The sequence below is a fragment of the Hippichthys cyanospilos genome, chromosome 15 (genome assembly GCF_059441005.1).
Source record: "Hippichthys cyanospilos isolate Australia breed blue-spotted pipefish chromosome 15, RoL_Hcya_1.0, whole genome shotgun sequence".
Classification (NCBI taxonomy): Eukaryota; Metazoa; Chordata; class Actinopteri; order Syngnathiformes; family Syngnathidae; genus Hippichthys; species Hippichthys cyanospilos.
In genome coordinates, this window is record NC_142383.1 from 6,625,799 (window position 1) to 6,646,887 (window position 21,089).

A 21,089-nucleotide genomic window follows, 5' to 3' on the forward strand; every position below is an offset into this window, starting at 1 on the left:
ACTCCAAGAAAAAAAAAAAAAATCAAACTAAATGAAAAAGGACAACTACGAATAAAACAACTTATGCAAATTTTCATGGTGTTGTAAGTGTGTTTTCTGACCATGGCTTTCTCAAAATGGTTTGTCTCAAGTATGCTGCATTAAGCATAAGGCCGCTACTGTAGCAACCTAGCATACTGTCTAAAATCATGGAATGGGCAGTGTTTGTCCCCAATGAACAATGAAGCTGCTGGGGCACAACTAATTGCCACATCAAGAATGTAATTAAATTACTCCTGAATAACTGTGGCCTCTTTGTGATGGGGTGACAACATACAGTTCTGTACACTTCAATGCTTAGGCGCTGAAGCTTTAACTAAGTTATGGCACATGTAATCAACAACATCATCAACAGGGTAGATCCTGTTTTAACAAATCACACGCACCAGCTGTGTTCAAATGAATGAATGGCTTATTATGTCTTAATTTGTTCACTGAATGTTCCACAAAGTGAATTAGGCCTGTGGTTTCTTCTTTTACAAACTTGATTTGAACAATGCTGGGAAATTCTGCGCGTTGTCAAAGAAACCCACTGAAGATTGGACAACTCCGCTCGACAGGCCTCGTGATTGTCATGTGGTGATTGTCAGTGTCAGAGACGAAAAAAATGTGACAGCTACAGAATAGGACACAGCTCCGGAACGAAATCAAGTGACTTTACTGTAAATGAACCGTGAACAACAACCATCAATAGATTATTGCCCAGATGCTGTTTTGGTCACAGGGTGGTGCTGATGCACGGCCAGAGGGAAATAATCACTGGCCAGATGATGTCAGTCAGTCTGTGGAGTCCTTTTTCTTAAGTAAACCTAAGGCCAATTTTGCCCCGTCTTCAAATTCATTTTGTACAGTACACAGTAAACATAACTGCAATTTTCAAAAAATATGGGATACGATGGACACACAAGAAAAGGAATTTATCTGACTTGGGTTTCTTAGGTGATACAAGGCCTGAAGGAGTGATCCCACAAATGATGTGATATGTGTCTGAAGCCACGAGGCCAACAGCGCTGACTTAAGTTATGAAGAACCAACAACGACAAGGTTCCTCTACATGGTGGCCAAGTTCGCCCAGGTAGATTGCAGAGAAGTTTAAAGGTGTCGTGAATTGCGCAACGCTTCCTCCATGACAGCAACACACTTGAGGTACAAAGCTTAGAAATATGTTTTCAGTAGGGCAAATGCGCAGTACAGAATGTTTACACCAACAGTGGATAGAGACTGGCTCTGGCTACATCTGCTGAAAGTACTTTGTGTTCAGTTACACATACAGGACACAGAGAAAATATCACTGTAAAGAAAATGGGTTGGACAATAAATCTCAATATTGTCCTTTGTGTATTGTTAACCTGGTCCACAATAGAAAATCATGGAGGTATGCATTTCTATTTGTGATCACTGGAATTCATGGCAGTCCGAATGGATGAAACAAACAATTACCCTACCATCTGTAATCTCTGTCAAAGCCACAGCCAACATATACAGTTTACAACCTTACTGTTTTTTTGTAGTATTTGTTAATAGCAAAATATGTATCTGTGCCAGCAAGCCTCTTGACTTTTTCTGTTTTAATGACACTGCTCAGCACTGATCTCTATAATAGTATTTGTAGCCGCCAAAAAAAACGTTAAAGCCAGACCTCAATTACGTATATTCTGAATTTACTTGTGTCCTCAACTTACCTCTCAGCTTCATCCATCATAGGTTCTCAGTTTGTCCTCAGTGCCCCCTCAGCTTTCATATCTCCACCTACCTACTCCTTGGGTACAGCCAGCCTGCTGAGTACAAAAAAATATATATCTCCTTCAATGTGCTGAGCCTGGGCTCACTCATATTAGTGCCTCATCCTTTGACCTTGTCTGCTATGAGCCTAATACGCAGTGACCCAACCTAAATGAAGATGGCAGGCTTACCTTCTGCCTTGATGCACCCGCCGGTGCCCTCTCAGGGCATTACTGGTAGTCTGCTCTGACTCTAGACAGGTACAATTAACTAACCTGGCATCTGTTCAGGAACTGTCTGTTAGAGCAACAGGTCTCTTTGGAAAGAAAATACAAACACCCTTCTGATTTGCGAAAAAAAAAAAAAAAACAATAACATTTTTGTGTAATCTTTCCTGTTATGCTCAAAATGTGTAACACTTTGTTGGACATAAGATGAAAATTATGTGGTCCAGTCACTACAATGGAAATGATCAGATTCCTTCCAGACGACATCTTATTTTGTGACAAATCAGAATTGACACTTGTAATGACATGTAAACTTGAAAACCGGACAAATAATTAAAAGGAACAGTGTGGCTTGATCTGTGACTTTTCAAATCCCTCTCTCTTAGACCATAAATATTTCAGAACAGCAGTCAAAATTGGGCAGTCATGCTTTTGTAGAACTGAGTGGCCGTAATATCAGTCCATTGTCCAGAAATGTAGACTACATTTGGAGTGGTTTGCCATTGCCCATGCAACTCTTTTGTCCACAATGAATCCTATTTCAGCCACATAAAGAACACAGCTGCACATATTTCCGGAAATGGTTTCTATTTACTTCCATAACCCCGGCCTAAAACCATATACTGTACCAGTTTTTTCCTTTCATTTGGTGGACTCACAATATATCAATCTCACAATCCCCCAAAAATACTCACAATACTCACAGTCCTCAAAAAAGCCTTACGAATTCATGTAGCTTTGGCTGAAGCCAATTTGATTCCACCATCTCATTTTATGGTATTAAGACCAACAAAGCCAAAACCAACTAAATTTCTCTGGCATGCATAATTCCCCAGTTGAGCCAAATTTCTTATCATCAAACTAGCTGTCAAAATAAAGTACCTTTTGCAGATAATCTTTCAGGGAGTTGTTCGAATAATTTTTGACCAAGAGAAGAAAACGTAACCTGTCAACCACCAGCATTTTAAGATATCTTTTAGCACTGCCAGTATCCCTGATTCACCCTTGATAATGCATAGCCCCTGCTAGAATATTTCCCATCATTTAGCTCTTGAATAAAAGGAACCGATTTCTTTGTATCATGCAGCAGACAACACAAACCACAGATACTTTTTCTATAACTGGCATAAAAATGTGAGTTATTGTGGCAGGTAGGTAAGGTAGGTAAATTTACTCTAATGTACTACTAATGTGCAGAGAACACGAATGCTAGCATTAGCATTAGGCCGACACTACACTGTGGCTAGCACGCCAACAGAATTGACTGATTTGTTAGTCAGCTTCATTTGAAATGGCACGTTTTTTTTACTGTTATATTGTTTGTTGGTGTAGTTATTGGTTTAATGGCAAACATTCCAGTGATAGATGATAAGTTCTTCACAAACTGTAGTTAGGTAGGTAAATTTACGTACTTCATTACATCATCTGCACGCCATTGAGCACTGTGTGATACTCTGGATGGCACCACGTGTCTTTTTGCTGATTTTTATTTATTTATTTAATTTGGGAAGGGGGGGCGTTATCACAGCACAGTCTTTTGAATCAGAAATATTCACTCAACAAAGTGTAGATCAATCATTCTAAAGGATTTGATGTTTTTTTTTAAATTTACCTCATAAAATATCACATCAAATTAAATTTCACTATACAGTAGCAAATCTAAATCAGGCATTCCAGCTCAGTCATAATAACAGAAAAATAAAATATTTTGTAGTAACACTAAAGTAAATTAATATTATTAACATACTAATAGAATTCAATGAAATGAATGAGGAAATGTACAAACACTATCTTTCTTGTTGTTTCCAAATATAAGGGACACAATGTGACCGCGATATCAATTACCTTGAAACATGGAGTAAATTTAAAATGCGTCTCTTTGTCAAGATGAAGTTTTTTTGACAAAATAAAAGAACAACAATGTTGTAGGCTTCCATGGTTTATAAATAAGTAAGATTACTTTTACTCTAAATCTTTCAATCATGAACATGTTTTTTTTTTAAGAACAAACTCCTCTCCATTGTCCCAGAACCTGACACTGAGGGGCATTCACAGAAAAGTTTCACATTTTATTTCATTAAAGACTTGCGTTTCGTCCTGTTGTGACGTCAGGACGACTTCATTGCGTGTCTGCTGCCATCTACTTGCCACTTTTGGTAGCGTAGTCTCATCTCCTTCGGGATACAGATGCCATTATATGTTATGCCCATAAGGTGGTAGCATGCACCTTTGGAAGGTCAGTGAACAAGAAGCACAAACCCACAAGAAAAAATGTGTCTCAATTGCGTTTGGTTGGAAGCTTTACTACTATTGTGCCGCAGTGTGCTCAAGTGCACCTCCACCATTGCTTTTTTCTAGAGGCCATATAAAGGACTCTAATTTTGTTTGTCACAATTATTTCTGTGTATTATTCTGTGTTACTTCAAAACTGTTCTGCATTATTTTTGACTTATTACTGTCATTTCAAAGTACAGTAATTTGTTACATAAAAATATTTGCAATGTAACACATGACACTACTATTGCATTACTTTTATATATATATATATATATATATATATATATATATATATATATATATATATATATATATATATATATATATATATATATATATATATATATATATATATATATATATATATATATTTCAATCTCTTTATTACTTACAGTAGCATCACAGCATAGTCAGCATTCCACAGTTTCAACATTAATTTTCAAATTCAAGTTTAGTCGGCTAGGTTAGGGACAGATGTCTCAAAATAGATGGTTTCAGTAGGGCTAACATTAGCAGCTAGCCTAAATCATTATTATTGTGTTTAACGTGCTGTTTAACATGAGGTTTTGTATGCTTCATCTTGATACACATTGACCACAACTATTTGGACACTATTAATAATAGCAATTGTACAATAATTAATGTGATCTTTTTAGTTGTGACAGGTGACAAGGTTTCGAAATGCTGGTGAATCCACTATGGAAATCAGCAATATAACTTCTATGAAATACTCTGCCATGAGTCTCCTAACCTCTTGAGGTCAAAGTGGCATCCCTCAGCGAGAGAACGATCATTTTGCCTGATTTATTGTATCTTATTTATAAAGCACATCTAAAAACAACCTCAAAGGACCAAATTTCTGCACAATTTCCTTTGTGTGAAATGCATTACACCACCGCATTACAGTAAAAAGTAATGTGTTACAGTAATTGCATTACTGTTGTAATGCATTACTCCCAACACTGATTATTTATATCTCAAGGTATCTATGATACAGCCGATAATCTGCGTTTGAGTCACAATCTTTTATAATCATGTTATCATGTTCATAGTTCAGTAATATGTTTACCAGTAATTTCTCTGTAGAGTGAATATTGATTTACCAGTTCAAGGCCATTATGTTTTGATAATCCACCAAATTATAATTAGTGCTGAGAAGTTCATAATGAACATAATACAAGGGAACAGAAAAATATCTTTCTGACTTCACTCGGCAATCCTGTTGTACTGATTGACCAAGTGTTTAACACATTGTAGCCAAGTGCATGTTTGAAATACCATACCCACTTCAATGGCTGCAATAAATGGCTTGTCTTTGTCATATGTTCTTAACTGAAAACAATACCGGCTGCCGGCATCTATTTGGAGGTGTTTTGTCTTGCAGGAAATCTTAACATGCATTTCCTTGTATGTTGATGATTAACAACGTTATTTGCTTTCAGTGAACACAGCCACACATCATGAATCTATCTACTTTCAACTAAAATGATCATGGCCCCTTCACATGCCCCTCCAAATGTTCCCACGCCTGATCCCACCCCCCCGTGGCGCTGAATTGGTAACGGTGCGAAGGTGATCACAGGTGCTTCGTTCATCGACATCGGTGCATGTGTGGCGGACACTTTCCACAATGTCTCGGGACTACTTTGGTTTCTCTTTAGTGAGGAGCAGTGCTAGAAATGACAGCACCGGTGTGGTTGTCAATAATCCTGCTGATATATCTGTCATTGTCATTTATTTTGTGGTGGTCTTGGCTGTTGGAATATGGGTGAGTTTTTGAACCTCCAAAATAACAATTGGTATCTTCTTGTGAATAGAAATAATAATTGTCCTTTCCATTTGCAGTTAGAATTGAAACCTAAACCGAGAAAGAGCTGAAAAATAACAAAGAGATTTCCAAATTGCGGTGTTTTTACTCCTGGAAGTGCTTGAGAATAAAGAGTGCCTGTTTTACTACTCTCATTGGCTACAATCAGGCTTTGTTTTTAAATCTTTTGCAGGAGAGGGGATGTGTTAATGGGATGTAAAAGGTGATTCAAGTCTTAAAAAAGCCAATGTATAAAACCCCTCCATTTTCAAAAAAAATGTCCTGACTGGTTTTGTCCGTTGACTGTTTTATTTGTATATATATTTTTTTATTTTATTTTACTGCTATTCAGGTTGTTGACAAATGTCAAGAAAGGATATGTGTCATAAAAATATGTATTTTATTATCGTTATTATTGTCATTGCTGTTTTCCCTCTTCTGATTATTATTAGATTATCCTTATTGTTGTTTTGAGCTGCAACAATGAATTTATTGATCAACAACCAATAAAACAAAATAAATAATAAGACAATATTAATAAATCAATTAGTGGCTCTTATGGATAATCAATAAATTTTAAATTTCTTATATTTTGATTCTGTCACATAGCAAAACAAAGCAGCCAAAATATTCCAAAAGCTAAACGTGCATCATCAGATCTTTAACTGCTATTGTAACCTCTTACTTCACTCTTTAGAGGACCTTAACAGCATATGACCATATTTCTTTCTAATAGTCTAATTGTCAGAAATAAGGTATAATCTTTTTGTTTGCCTGTTTTGCAGGCTATGGTTCGCACCAACCGCGCCACTGTTGGTGGCTTTTTCCTGGCAGGCAGAAGTATGGTTTGGTGGCCGGTGAGACCCATATCTTTATGTCTCTTGTTCTGACATTGACAACCATACCAAATGTAACAAGAATGTGGAATATTCTCTGAAAACAAACAAACAAACAAATCAACAGTAATTATTCCTTCCAAAGATTGGAGCATCTCTTTTCGCCAGTAACATTGGAAGTGGGCACTTTGTGGGAATCGCTGGAACCGGTGCAGCCTCTGGAATAGCCATCGGTGGATTTGAATGGAATGTGAGTAAATAATGAATTTTAACCAAATATATTTGGAACAATGTTAAATGAGTGCACAAATATGGCTTTTAACTTCAGGCTCTCATTGTGGTGGTCATCCTGGGCTGGCTCTTTGTACCAATCTACATCAAAGCAGGGGTAAACATGTTAATGTACTTCTTGAGAAGAAGATATGCTGAAAGTATAGCATATAAACTGAAACAGCATTTGGATGTTTTAAGGTGGTCACCATGCCCGAGTATCTGAAGAAGAGGTTTGGGGGGCAACGGATTCGAGTCTACCTTTCTGTGCTCTCCCTCTTCCTCTACATTTTCACCAAGATCTCTGTAAGTGTCTGTTTAATATGTCCTGTCTGTTATCAGTTTCCATGACATGTAATCTCCCGTCCACTCAGGCAGACATGTTCTCTGGCGCCATTTTCATCAACCAGGCTCTTGGCCTAAACATCTACTTGGCGGTTGTGGCGTTGCTCCTGATTACGGCGTTGTACACCGTCACAGGTCTGTTCTCCAAAGATCTCAGGCTGCACATCCGGCATTGTTTTAATCATGAATGGGACAAGAAGATAAATAAATAGGTGGTGACCTACTGGGGGTAAAGTCTTTGAACACACCTTATACTCATCCCTTTCGTCAGTGACATGTTATTGTTACTTTAGGCTGATAAAGTGGACTAGGTGCAATCTATCCTGCTTTAATGCCCCAAGTTGCACATTGGAAGATCTTAAAGGGTTACCTTCCTTATTTTGCCACTTTCAGCAGTATGAACTTACGATTTGGCCATAATTGATTTGATAACTTCACACATAACACCTGTTTTCTGGGTTTGGTCATGTGATATTGCCAAGCGGGTCATGATTGGTTTTCACCTGAGCATGTGATGTCGTTTTTAATCAACAGCAAGTGGTAAAATCTGTTTTTAAAGGTGTTACTCGTACTTGAAAAATAATAAAATGATCACAATAATTACAGTACATGCAAAATATTAACTTTAAACTGCTGAAAATAATTTACTAAGAAAGAGATACTTCCTGGGTGGAGTTTGCATGCTTTCCCCATACTTGCATCGTTTTCCTCCAGGAACACTCTGGCGTTTTTCACCATTCAAAAATAAATAAATAAATAAATAAATAAATTAATAAATAAATAAATAGATAAATAAATAAATAAATAAATAAATAAATAAATAAATAAATAAATAAATAAATAAATAAATGAGACTTGCGGTATTTGAGGCCAAAAATGTCTGTGCTCTTGAAGTATGACAATGGAATTAATCCTAAAGTTTTTTTTTTCCACTTAAAATCAGTGTTTTACTCATAATAAACAAATAACAAACATTGTGTATAAGTGGTGCAACATTATATATTTTTTTTCTAAAGTTTTGATGTCATGCGCTGATTTTATGTCCAGATGCTACATTAGGCAAGTTGGTCATAGTAATAAACATTGCTTCATTTTGACATGGAAAAGCCTAAATATTTTTTATTTATATATATATATATATATATATATATATATATATATATATATATATATATATATATATATATATATATATATATATATATATATGCATTTTAGCTTTGTTGAAGATTTTAAAGGATGGGAGATACTGTAGAAGGAGGACTAGTCCAGGGTGTACCTTTCTTCTCACCCAAAGTCAGCTGAGATAGTCTCTGGCAGATGACCCTAATGAGAAAGTGCTAAAGAAAAAGGATGCATGGATATTACTGTATTCAAAATAATGTATTGCAACATCAAAACTACATGGTAATCTCTAACTTCCTAATTCCTCATTTTAACTTTAAATTAAATAAACTAAATTAATAAACTTAAAATTTTCAGTTTTAAAACTCAAATAGAACTAAGGTGGGACTGACAGACTGCCACCTGGGCGATACATGCAGTCTCATGTTAGTAACATCTTACTTTACCTGTGAGCAGTTCATCAATCCTACTGAGAGTTGTTGGAGGCAAGTGAAGGATGTTGGGAAATACGCATGCTTCTGTCACACCACCAAGAGCCAGAGAGTTTTGATATTGCACACTGTAAAAAAAAAAAAAAAAACACTGTAAAACAATTATATTTATGTATGAGTGTATTGTATCCTGTATTCGATCCAATACAACCCAAATTGGGCCAAAAACAAACTGATCCCATTGGGTAATTGATTTGACCCAATAGATAAACCCAAAAAGTTGGGCCAGTCGGGTCTTCCAACATTTAAGTAAGAGTGAAATCACTAACTCACAAAAAATGTGTTTTTTAGCAAAGGTAAACTACACACTCATTGTTCCATATTGGATAGTTATATAAAACGTTTTATGAAAATCGGTTTTGTTGGTGATTTGTTTGGCATAGCTTTTTGGGTTAAATAAATAACCCAAAAAGTTGGTTCAGTGCCCAGCTGTTTTGCATTGTTTATTTAAGTAACCCAAAAGTTGCATTAAATGAATAAACTTTAATTTTTTTTTTCTACAAAGCAACACAATTTCGGTGCCTTTTGTAATTCTTTTGGCCCTTTTTAAGGGAAAGTTAAATGAATAATCCCGAATAAAAAATTTGCTTTTCGCATTTGCGTTTCCTCGCAACAATGATATGATTAACAAACAGAAAATGAAAGGATGCACCGGCATTGCCCAAAATATATTTCACTCCGATTGATGATGTGTTTTGTCTTTTTTGAATGGGACACGTCATTAGAATGATTATGTACTGTTTATGTATAGAAGATTTTTACTGTGTATTAGCTTGTACATAAAAAGGACAGCTGCTTTTTTTTTTCTTTTTTTTATGAAAAGCACTAACTTCAAGTGCTTTAAATCAGCTGTTGTATTGTATCCTTCAGGTGGCTTGGCTGCAGTGATCTACACAGACACCTTGCAGACCATCATCATGATAGTGGGATCTTTCATTCTAATGGGCTATGGTAATGTTTATCTCTCGTGTACGGTATAGCTATTTCGATCCCGTTTTAAATCCTGTCAGAAATGAGTCATACTATCTATTTTGTAGCCTTCAATGAAGTGGGTGGGTATGAAAGCTTCCAGGAACGTTACATGCAGGCCGTTCCCTCCATCACGGGGAATATCAGTGAGAGTTGCTACCAGCCTCGGCATGACTCCTTCCACATTTTTCGAGACGCCATCACAGGAGATCTGCCCTGGCCCGGCCTTGTCTTTGGACTCACTATTCAAGCAACGTGGTATTGGTGCACTGATCAGGTCAGTCAAATGGAAAATGATGGAACAACTGTGGTCATTAAAAATGTCTTGATGGATCTCTTCATCGCTGTTCAAATAAAAGCAGCTTTATTTGTTGTTTTGGCCAAGCAGAACTAAAGAGGACACTTATATAATGCTCGGACATAATGTGCTTTCATGAACTATCATTCATGCAGAAGTATTTTACTACTTTTATCTACCGTTTCCTGTGTAACCAGACAACAAATGTGCTTTTGCTTCTCTGTTGTTGTTGACCAAGATGATTAGCTATGTTTCGTTGAACCTCACAGAAAGCTATTCTACTATGGTTACTCACTGAGGAATACCAATTCTAAAACAATTTTACATTTATAATTTGTCATTATGTCCTTTTGTGATTATGTGGTCTGTCCTTCAGTTAGTTAGCGAGCAACACATTACTAAGTAACTCTTTACAAAGCTACAATCTGCTTTGTTTTGAGTCACAACTAATTTAACACTGAGTACCACTGACTGAAAAGATGCAAAGTGAAACCCCGCTGAGGAGTGGCATTGACGTTCATTGATGTCAGCTAGTTTTTGTTTTGTTTGTTTTGGCGTGTTTTGTTGTTTGTTTGTTTGTTTTTAAATAGGCAATGGGTGAAAAAAAAAGTTTGGGTCACTCTGATTTTATCTTTGAGCTGGTGACATTAAAAGACAAATAAAATGCACTGGTCACTCAGACTGCCCAAAATAGGCTGGCGGATTCACATTTTTAAATCTGGCTGGAATGAAAGAAGCTTACGCATTACTTTTCCAGTCAAGTAATCAGACTACAGCTTTAAACAGATTGTTTAAAATGTGTGATCAGTAAAGTCAAAAGAAAAAAAAAAAAATATATATATATATATATATATAATTATATTTTATTTCATTTTTATTGTAAAGTGATCATAGTAAGGTAAGGTGGTGTTTATTTCATTTTCCATACAAACAATCTTTATTCTTAAATGTTACTGTTAAAATTGTTCTTCCAATTAAGCTGCAAACTGGCAGTCAATATTCTGTTGAATTGTCAATATCTGCTGATTGTGACTATTAAAATAGCTTGCAATTTAATCCCAATTCAGTTGCTTCAAAATCAAGTCCAGTAAAATAATTACCGTAAGTTACTTTTTAAAGCAAACAATCACTAATACAACAAGACTATTTTTTAAAACGACTGTGGCAAAACTGAGTTTGTGTAATTACATCGTAAAACTAAGATATCAACTTGATATTGATACGTTTTTCTACTTGTATCAATGCCAATAATACTTTCATGCAAACATTTCGTTATTTGCATATAAAACCTATAGAGTAGCCCACCAGTTGGGTGCTCGCCATCATTTTTTTTCTTCTCAATGATCCACCGGTTGTAGTGGGCAATGGAGTTCGGTGTGCAAATCTGGGTTACATGTAACTTTTAAAGCAATTAAACAATTGTATTAAAAGATCAACTTGTCTCTCTCCAACAACAAAGGTGATTGTGCAGCGCTGCCTGTCAGCCAAGAGTTTATCCCATGTTAAAGGTGGTTGCATATTATGTGGCTACCTGAAGCTCCTGCCCATGTTCCTGATAGTTTTTCCAGGAATGATCAGCAGGATCCTCTACTCTGGTGAGTGATGCTCACCTTTTTAGGTGACTTGTCAAAGCAGCTGAACAGAGATATTTTACAGATGTGGTGGCCTGCGTGGATCCGGACGAATGTGTCAAACACTGCGGCGCCAGTGTGGGCTGCACCAATATCGCTTATCCCAGACTGGTGGTGTATCTAATGCCCAATGGTGAGTGGAAAACGACCTTCTCCCCATCATCCTGAGGATTTTAATTCAATTCTTTCTACATCAGGTCTGCGTGGGCTCATGCTATCGGTCATGTTGGCGTCTCTCATGAGCTCTCTGACGTCCATCTTCAACAGCGCCAGCACTCTCTTCACCATGGACATCTACGCCAAGATCCGTCGCTCCGCCACTGAGAGGGAGCTCATGATCGCTGGCAGGTAGAATAAATAATAAATAAATAATAATCAAAAGACTTGAATGAACAAATTGTTATGGTTCAAGTTCATAAATGCCTAAGCGCCCACGTGCTTGGATTTATTGCAGAGTGTTCATTTTGGTGCTGATTGGGTTGAGCATAGCGTGGATCCCAGTGGTGCAGTCAGCCCAGAGCGGTCAGCTCTTTGACTATATCCAATCTATCACCAGCTACCTCACGCCGCCCGTTGCTGCAGTTTTCATACTGGCCATCTTCTGCAAGCGAGTCAATGAGTCTGTGAGTGTGGTGGTTAGTTAATGGCCTTTACCAGAAGCTTGAAAAAAAGAGTGAGGTGAACTCTGCTCCGTTTATCATGGTGGTTAAAGAATGACTATGCAGAGGTCATTCTTTTGTCACAATGTTGTGCAATGACGTGACGTTGGCAATTTTACTGTTTTAATGAGCTCAAACAGCTGTTGTTAAAAGCTTTACAGCAAGTGCCAGAAACTACCAAAGATAGTTAGCTCTTGAAGTATGACACAATGACCAATATACTATAGGTCCGATCAGCAGGGAAAAATCAATATCCTTATTGATTGATTGACACAACTTTACATTACGACTGATCCGATCCGTGTAAAACCTACTTAAAATACTGTTATACTAATATATCTAATATAACACAATTTCAAGATTTATTTCAGGAATTCTTTTGTATATTAATGGTGGTAGCTCACATATTGCTACGGTACTGTATGCAAACCAGTTTCAGAATAATAGAGACAGTATAAGATACAAAGTCCAAAAGTCTTTTGCTGCATTCCAGATAAATGCCAAGTTGAATTTGTCCCACGAGGATTGTACAAGTTGAAACCTCAAACTGTTCCAGACGTACTGGATGTAAACAAAGGTGGCTGATCACAACAAATTGCTTCTGATTTTGTTCCTGAAAAGACTTTTTGAAGTCAATCAAAATCTGCCTTCTCTCAATCCAAATAACACATGGATCACCTTCTTTAGATGTAGTGGGCATTAGTTTTTGCTCAATATCTTTGGAACTACTGTACTAAGCCTCACAAAAAAGTCTCAAGAATGAATGCCAGAAAATGGATGGAGAGCTAGATACATTCTTAAGGAAAATCAACCTAAAAATCATTAAGTCTGTGCTTCCATGAGGGGCACTACTACCAAATGATGATTGATTGAAGCAAGAAGAGGTAGACTTTTTTTTTTTTTTTTTGGTCCGAATGCACAACATGGACCTCCCAGTTTGCATGGCATCCCAATGCACTGTTCCCAGGCTCAGATCAAAAAACTCAACTTTCCACTTCTCTGGAATGCTGTACAAGATACTCAGTGAAAAAGTCTTTGAATCAAAAGGACAACTTCAACACGTCTTTCATCACTGTGCCACTAGTTGAGCAGAATTATATAACCTCACTAGTACTGCTAGATCATTAGAGATAGTTTCATCTGCGACCAAAATGAAGACAAGCAGTATAGAAAATGGGTGGATGGATGCTTAAATAACCTCTCTTCTTGTACAGGGTGCCTTTTATGGGCTCACCATCGGCCTCATAATTGGCCTATCCAGGATGATCACAGAATTTGCTTATGGCACAGGCAGCTGTGTGGAGCCCAGTAACTGTCCTGCCATCATATGCAGCGTTCACTACCTCTACTTTGGCATCATCCTCTTTGTGGTCTCCTGCATAATCATCCTCGGCGTCTCTCTCATGACCAAACCCATTGCTGACAAACATGTATGCGGTGTATGATTTAATTTTAACTATGAAAAATAAGCGTTGCACGTCACTAAATGTGTCTTGGATGCAGTTATATCGACTGTGCTGGAGCCTGAGGAACCATACTGAAGAAAGAATCGACCTGGAGAAAGATGATTGGGTGGACAATGTCAGCAGTATGGAAATAGAGGGTAAGTGTCACACAATTAATAATAACACAGTTAATAACACAGCCATTATGACCTTTTTAATCACTGGTAAGGTTGCTTGACTCACCATGACTCCAGAGGCTCACATATACAGGACATTTTTTTTTTACAACTTTTTTTGCAACCACAAAGGGACATACTAGCTAGCTTGTCAGATTAAAAAAGTCTATAGCAATGATGCACGTCTGCTAATCTGCTAATCTCTTGTTTTCATAAATTTTGATTGCAGTTTGAACTGTTTGGCTGCTGGGAAATGAAAGTCGAGTCATTAATGAGGTGTTTTTGATAAACGTTTCTGAGGAAAATTCATGTTTTTGTCCACTTAAAACTAATGGAATAAAACGTTTTGTAAAAACATGTCAGATAGACAGACAGACAGACAGACAGACAGACAGATAGATAGATAGATAGATAGATAGATAGATAGATAGATAGATAGATAGATAGATAGATAGATAGATAGATAGATAGATAGATAGATAGATAGATAGATAGATAGATAGATAGATAGATAGATAGATACGTATGTAAATATTGTAAGGCAGTTCAGATGTTGGCGACCTATACTTGTGTATCAATTCTTGTTTTGGTTTTCCGAGCCAAGTTTGGTCATTGAATGCAACATTCGTGTCCAGTTCGCGGTTGTCATCGCGAGACGAGTTGTTGTTCTATGGTTGTTTTTTGGTACTCACGGCTCACTGCACGGATACTGCTCAGCGCTGTCTGTGCCCGAGCTAGAGGCCAAGAACAACGTAGAGTATGTTAACGAAACGTTCACTCGTGCGTGTAACTTGTGTGCGTATTGGAGACAAGTAAAGTGCACTAAGGAGTTATTTTTGTCGTGTGACTCTGTCCACCCACGCTTCGCCATCACACGTGGAAGGTAACAGCACGACAACTGGTGTCAGAAGTGGGATATTTCTACAAAATAATTCCGTAAAGAATCGAAAAGACTGTTTTCCTCTCCGCTCCGAACGGATTAACAACTGGAGTCGAGCTAAAACGCGTTGCCGTTCGTCTAATTGAACGTGGAAAGTAGAGGAGATCTTGTCAAGCTGTCGCAGCGTCGCTGCACACAACTTCCGGTCCGCCCCTTCACGATAAGAGCGTGAGCGGAAGTAGCGACGAAGTAGACATAATACACAATAAAAACTGAGCAAAAATGACGGAGGAATTACAAGGCGCAACAGCAAGCCAAGCAGAGGCGGATATAGCTCCAAAATGGCTGCAAACTCTCTTGGAAACTCAGAACCAACAAGCAAGACACCTTCAAATGATGTTGGCCCCTGTCCTTTCACATATAACAGGACAACCAACCACACCACAGATCCAAGCATTACTTGCTACTGCACAAGGTGGAGAAGACATTAATCCAATGCAGTCAATGGAGGAAAGCCATTCATTTGAACCAAGTGCATCTATTCATGGACCAACCAGGCCAAGAGATCGTGTTCCTTTTGCAGCCGAATTGGAAGTGATAAATCAAAGATCTCAAAGCTCAAGACCATCAAGGCGAGTTCCGGACACTGACAATAGACGCCCAGAAGTGAGAGACACGGAGCACGAGACCTCACATGCCCACACCACCTATGGAAGCAGGGAACCTAATACTGGAGTCTATTTTAACAACATGCCAGAACCTCAAAGACCTAAATTAGCCATATTTGATGGAACTGATGACTGGGACTCTTTCTTAATGCCATTTGAACGCCAAGCCAGAAAGTATGGATGGAGTACCTTGGAACGAGTGGACAGGCTGCATGAATGTTTGAGAGGCGCTGCAGTGCGGTATGTCTGCTCACTTCCTGAGCGCACGAGGGAAGATTATGTTCTACTTGTAGAGCAACTCACCCAACGTTTTGGAAAAATGGATCCACCAACAACAATAAGGAGGAAGCTGGGAGAACTGCGTCAGGGCCGTGAGACATCTGCTGAATTTGCTGAGGAGGTGAGACGCCTTGTCACACTTGCCTACCCAGGAGTTGATCTTCAGCTTCAGGACCAGCTGGCAACCGATGCTTTTCTTAAGGGCTTACGGAACCAAAAGGTGGCCTATGAAGTCATGAACCGTGAGCCAAGCTCTCTTGTTGACGCACAAAAGTTTGTGGAGGCCCATGAGCATAACTTCAAAGCCACAGTGGGCCGTGAAACTGAGCTAAGGAACCGAACCAGGCGCATCGCATGGGTTGATGAAGGAGACATGCTTGAAGATACTGCTGCGATATCCCGCAGGGTTCAGACTCCTCAGTATGTCACTTTTGACCAGTTTGTTACGCTAATGAATGAAGTGAAATCTCTTGCTAACAAATTCGAGAGTCTGCAGCTGCAAGTTGGGAATCTCCTGTCTCTAAATGCAGGACACCAACAACCCAAACCAACCCAAAGCCAAGGTCCAGAACGAAAGCAAAACTACCAGCAGCTGCAACAAAGCAGAGGACGTTCGCAAACACCCAGCCCAAATCGTGCGGTAGCTGGCCCGTGTTTCAAGTGTGGTGAAACAGGACACTTCAGAAAAGACTGTGTTACACCAATTAGCCCTATGACTGCACATAAACATGGCGACAAGCATCAAGAATTCCAGCTGCAATCGGATGGCGGTTCACACAACTCAGTTGTAGACTCAGATCACCAGTTACAAGGCCGGCAGATTGGCTGCACCAAAAAGATAGGTGAAAGTCTACAAATTCCTCTAACTATAAATGGCATTCCAACTCAGGCTGTTGCGGACACTGGAGCTCAAACCACTGTGATCTCAGAGGAACTGTACCAGCGTATCCTCAAAAGCAACATTGCACCAACTGATCTAAATGAGACCTATCTACTGAATGCAGGAGTTGGAGATGGCATGAAAGCTAAACATGGACTCAAAGTGACCTTTCAAATTGGATCCAAGACTATTCCCTGGGAAGTGCATGTAGCTTCCATAAGGGACCATGTTCTTTTGGGGCTGGATTTGATGAAGGCGCATGATGTTGTTGTCTACGCCCGTGGCAAGGTCTTCATTGGAAATGAACTTGTGCCATCAAAGATTGTGCGAGATGATGAATCGGACTATTGTGTGGCTAGAGTAACACTGGGACAAGCCATGACCATTCGACCTTCATCTGAATGCATCGTTTGGGTTTTGAGGCAGAGAAGCAAAGTCCTACAGCATTGCCAGCCCCCAGGGTTCCAAGACATTGACAATGACATTTCCCTACTGCCACTGCTGCTGCCATACGATCCAGGTGGGGAGTCCAAAGGTCCATGCGAGACGACCACATGTTCAATGGAGTCCAAAGGTCAATGTGAATTACCTCAGACCAGCACCTCAGCAGCTCAGCCAAGAAGAAGACGAGGCGATACCAACTCATTGGCAGAGACTTTTCAAACATCAAGTGGTCGCCTAGTTCATAGACCAGAGAGATTTGGACACTAGTTGCAAGTAGAATAAAGCTAAATGTTAAGAGAAAGTTCACTAACACTCAGCAACTTTGATTACATTACCAGATACTGAAGGGACTCAGTATTCCTAAAGGGGGGGTAGTGTAAGGCAGTTCAGATGTTGGCGACCTATACTTGTGTATCAATTCTTGTTTTGGTTTTCCGAGCCAAGTTTGGTCATTGAATGCAACATTCGTGTCCAGTTCGCGGTTGTCATCGCGAGACGAGTTGTTGTTCTATGGTTGTTTTTTGGTACTCACGGCTCACTGCACGGATACTGCTCAGCGCTGTCTGTGCCCGAGCTAGAGGCCAAGAACAACGTAGAGTATGTTAACGAAACGTTCACTCGTGCGTGTAACTTGTGTGCGTATTGGAGACAAGTAAAGTGCACTAAGGAGTTATTTTTGTCGTGTGACTCTGTCCACCCACGCTTCGCCATCACACGTGGAAGGTAACAGCACGACAATATATATAAGAAAACCATTCGCAAACCACACACAGACAGAACACCTTTTGTTGTTTTCCATGTAGAACCAGAGGAGGAGCCAGGCTGCTGTAAGAAGGCGGTAGTGAGTTTTTGCGGCCTGGAGCAGAAGAAAGCTCCAAAGCTGAGTGAAGAAGAGCAAGCCGAGCTGCAGAGGAAGCTCACAGACACATCCGAAGTGCCGCTGTGGAGGAATGTCGTCAATGCCAACGCACTCCTCCTCCTCTGTGTGGCCGTCTTCTTTCATGGATTTTATGGTTAAATGCACTGTTCATATATTGTATGTGTATATATATACCATATATAAATGAGGATATTCTTTTACTATTAATGCACTTCAATAACTCTCTGGGTACATTTACATGTTGTACATATATTGATTGTTGTTAAAAGCACCAGTTTAAAATTTAGAAGAACTGCCATCATTTGCAGCAGTGGGCGAATGACGACAACATTTTAAACACGACAGAGTAATCCTGAGAGAACAGTATATTTCATCCGCAATTTTTATCTATTGTAATAGTCACAACTATTGTCACCGTTGATTACAGTTTGTCACGTCACCCACTTAATTCTTCCAAATTTCTGAGAAATGTTTAATTAAGCTGCCATATACTTGGGAGCATTCAAGTATAAACATTCTAAATAGGTAGGAAAACTTCATAAATGGATGCAGAAAAAACTAGTTGAGTACTACAAAATTAATATGCCGCACATACTAATAGGAGGGAAAGTATCTTTGATGGACTGTAGTATTTTGTTTTGTTTTTTTTACTATTAAGTTTTATTATTATGAGTCCACAATGTATGTATGTTGCTCTTTGTTGATTCAGGCGTTAATTAATGAAAACATGCTATCTTGACTTACCTTTAGAGGTCACTGTTCATGCCCAAACAATACTGCAAAGTGTTTTATAAATATCATAAAGGTTGGCCTTGAAACTTTACACCACTCCTCTTTCTTCCTTAACGCATCCTATTTTGACACCTTGTCTCAACATTTATGACTTAATGTGGTTAATAAATAAGCAGTAAATCTTTATACTTTTTTATTTTTTGTCATTGTTTATTTTATTTGTGGGACGTTTACAAATGAGTAAATTATTACACTGCCAAATTTCATAGTATGACCATCACGATTACCCTCCACTATCACGTTAAAACTTGACCAAGACATCGATTATGTGCCTCTTATTCAACGCTAATATTTTGAGCTCGAGCAAAGCCAAAATCCTCATCAAAATTATCAAACGCCTTTGCATAGTCCTTTGTAATTTTTTAATTGCATATTTTTAAAAGTTATATCCTGAAGGTGTGCTCTTATAAACACTTTGAACATGATCTTTTGTGCAACATCCTTGCTTAAGGTTGAAGGGAAGTTACACGATCAGTACTTACTGCAATTGCTGAGTAAAACATACACGCACGCACGCACGCACACACACACACACACACACACACACACACACACACACACACACACACATCCACCCACGCATTCACACGCACTCATACACATAATTCACATTCAAGCGCTGCAGAAATGCACCCCAGCGCTGTGATGACTTCATGTTTAATTTATCATTCCAAACACTCATGAATACTTGATTGAGCGGAAACATGTTGGGGGACTTGATTTGGAACATAGCATGTTAATGCCAGACATTGCAAGCTCACCGGAGGTAACAATGGCTACAGTCTGAGTTCTGAGGACTACTTATTGCTGCAATGACAGCGTTGACTTCCTGAGGTGCACAAAAGCGAGATTAAGATGTTGAGATTTCACTGACATATTGCTGTGCTGAGCTCATTTTCCCATTAGCGTTTGCTAATTAGCACGACAGGAAACTGCAAGACTGGACAACAGGAGGCCCCTCAATTACAGTAGACACAATCCTATGGCTTTTCGCAAGTAATGCAATAAAATGATTTGAGCTATTTTTCTTCCATGGAACTGAAGTGGTTGTTTTTGTTTTTGAATGAAAGCTTCATTATCTGTATTACGCAATATGAAGCAAAGGTGAGAACGGGTGCCTCCAGCTTGACTGCTGAATATGTTTATAAGAACTAGGACAGGGTAAAATAGTGTTATAAAAAATATTACCAGTACTTGTAACATAGACATATTGCATATAAAAGCACTGCTTAATCAAATAGTGAGCCATCATAGTGACTAAATCACGTTGGTAGATGGTGTCATGTTACAACAAAAAATACCGTGGTGAATGGTTAATTCTTTTTAAATAACTTCATAATCAGTAAACATCCATTTATTTTTTTCACAGAGTTTGTTCTCATTAGGTGAGAGGTGTGGTACATTATGAACATGAACATGAGCTCAAACCATAATTTTGGACTAATTTGAGTCTTCAATACGCCAAACATGCATGTTTTTTTCAATATTTGACGAAACAGGAGTACATGAAAAAAAGAAACACAAAAACACATAAGCAGAAAGAGAACATAAAAACCACTAAGGAATGTTAGTGCTGATACAGATATTTGCTTACCACCAATCTATGATGCTGTCACTAATGTACTGTATATTGAATTGATTTTTGTATTATTTGTATTAATTTTATTCTTAATATTATTAATAGCTTTGCTGTTTGACTGGCCCTAGATTGCCATACAGTTTCCCCTGCTCACTAAAGGGTTTAAAAAGTGTTTGCAAACTGATTGACTTAATTGGTCTTATTTCTCCATATTTTGGACTTCATGGTCCAAAGAGGGAGGACAAAACTCCATATGTACTGATGCGTGCATTGCCACTGAAGCAATGTGACGCTTGGAAACGAACGAACCAACAAACAAATGAAATCTTTTGAATGGCTTTTTTAATGTGAACAATGGTAATGGTTTCTT

At 38.5% G+C, this 21,089-nt stretch overlaps 1 protein-coding gene across 1 annotated transcript; it reads left to right on the plus strand.

The window, feature by feature from the left end:
- The first annotated feature begins 5,895 nt into the window (after positions 1 to 5,895).
- slc5a1 (solute carrier family 5 member 1) lies at positions 5,896 to 19,243 on the plus strand. Its single transcript, XM_088435150.1, has 15 exons — positions 5,896 to 6,033; positions 6,858 to 6,929; positions 7,054 to 7,158; positions 7,237 to 7,296; positions 7,380 to 7,484; positions 7,553 to 7,658; positions 10,010 to 10,090; positions 10,177 to 10,385; positions 11,866 to 12,001; positions 12,063 to 12,170; positions 12,235 to 12,385; positions 12,492 to 12,660; positions 13,911 to 14,126; positions 14,200 to 14,299; positions 18,272 to 19,243. Exons 1-15 carry the CDS (start codon positions 5,896 to 5,898, stop codon positions 18,484 to 18,486), a joined length of 1,971 nt encoding a protein of 656 aa, XP_088291276.1. The 3' UTR covers positions 18,487 to 19,243.
- Positions 19,244 to 21,089: the final 1,846 nt, after the last annotated feature.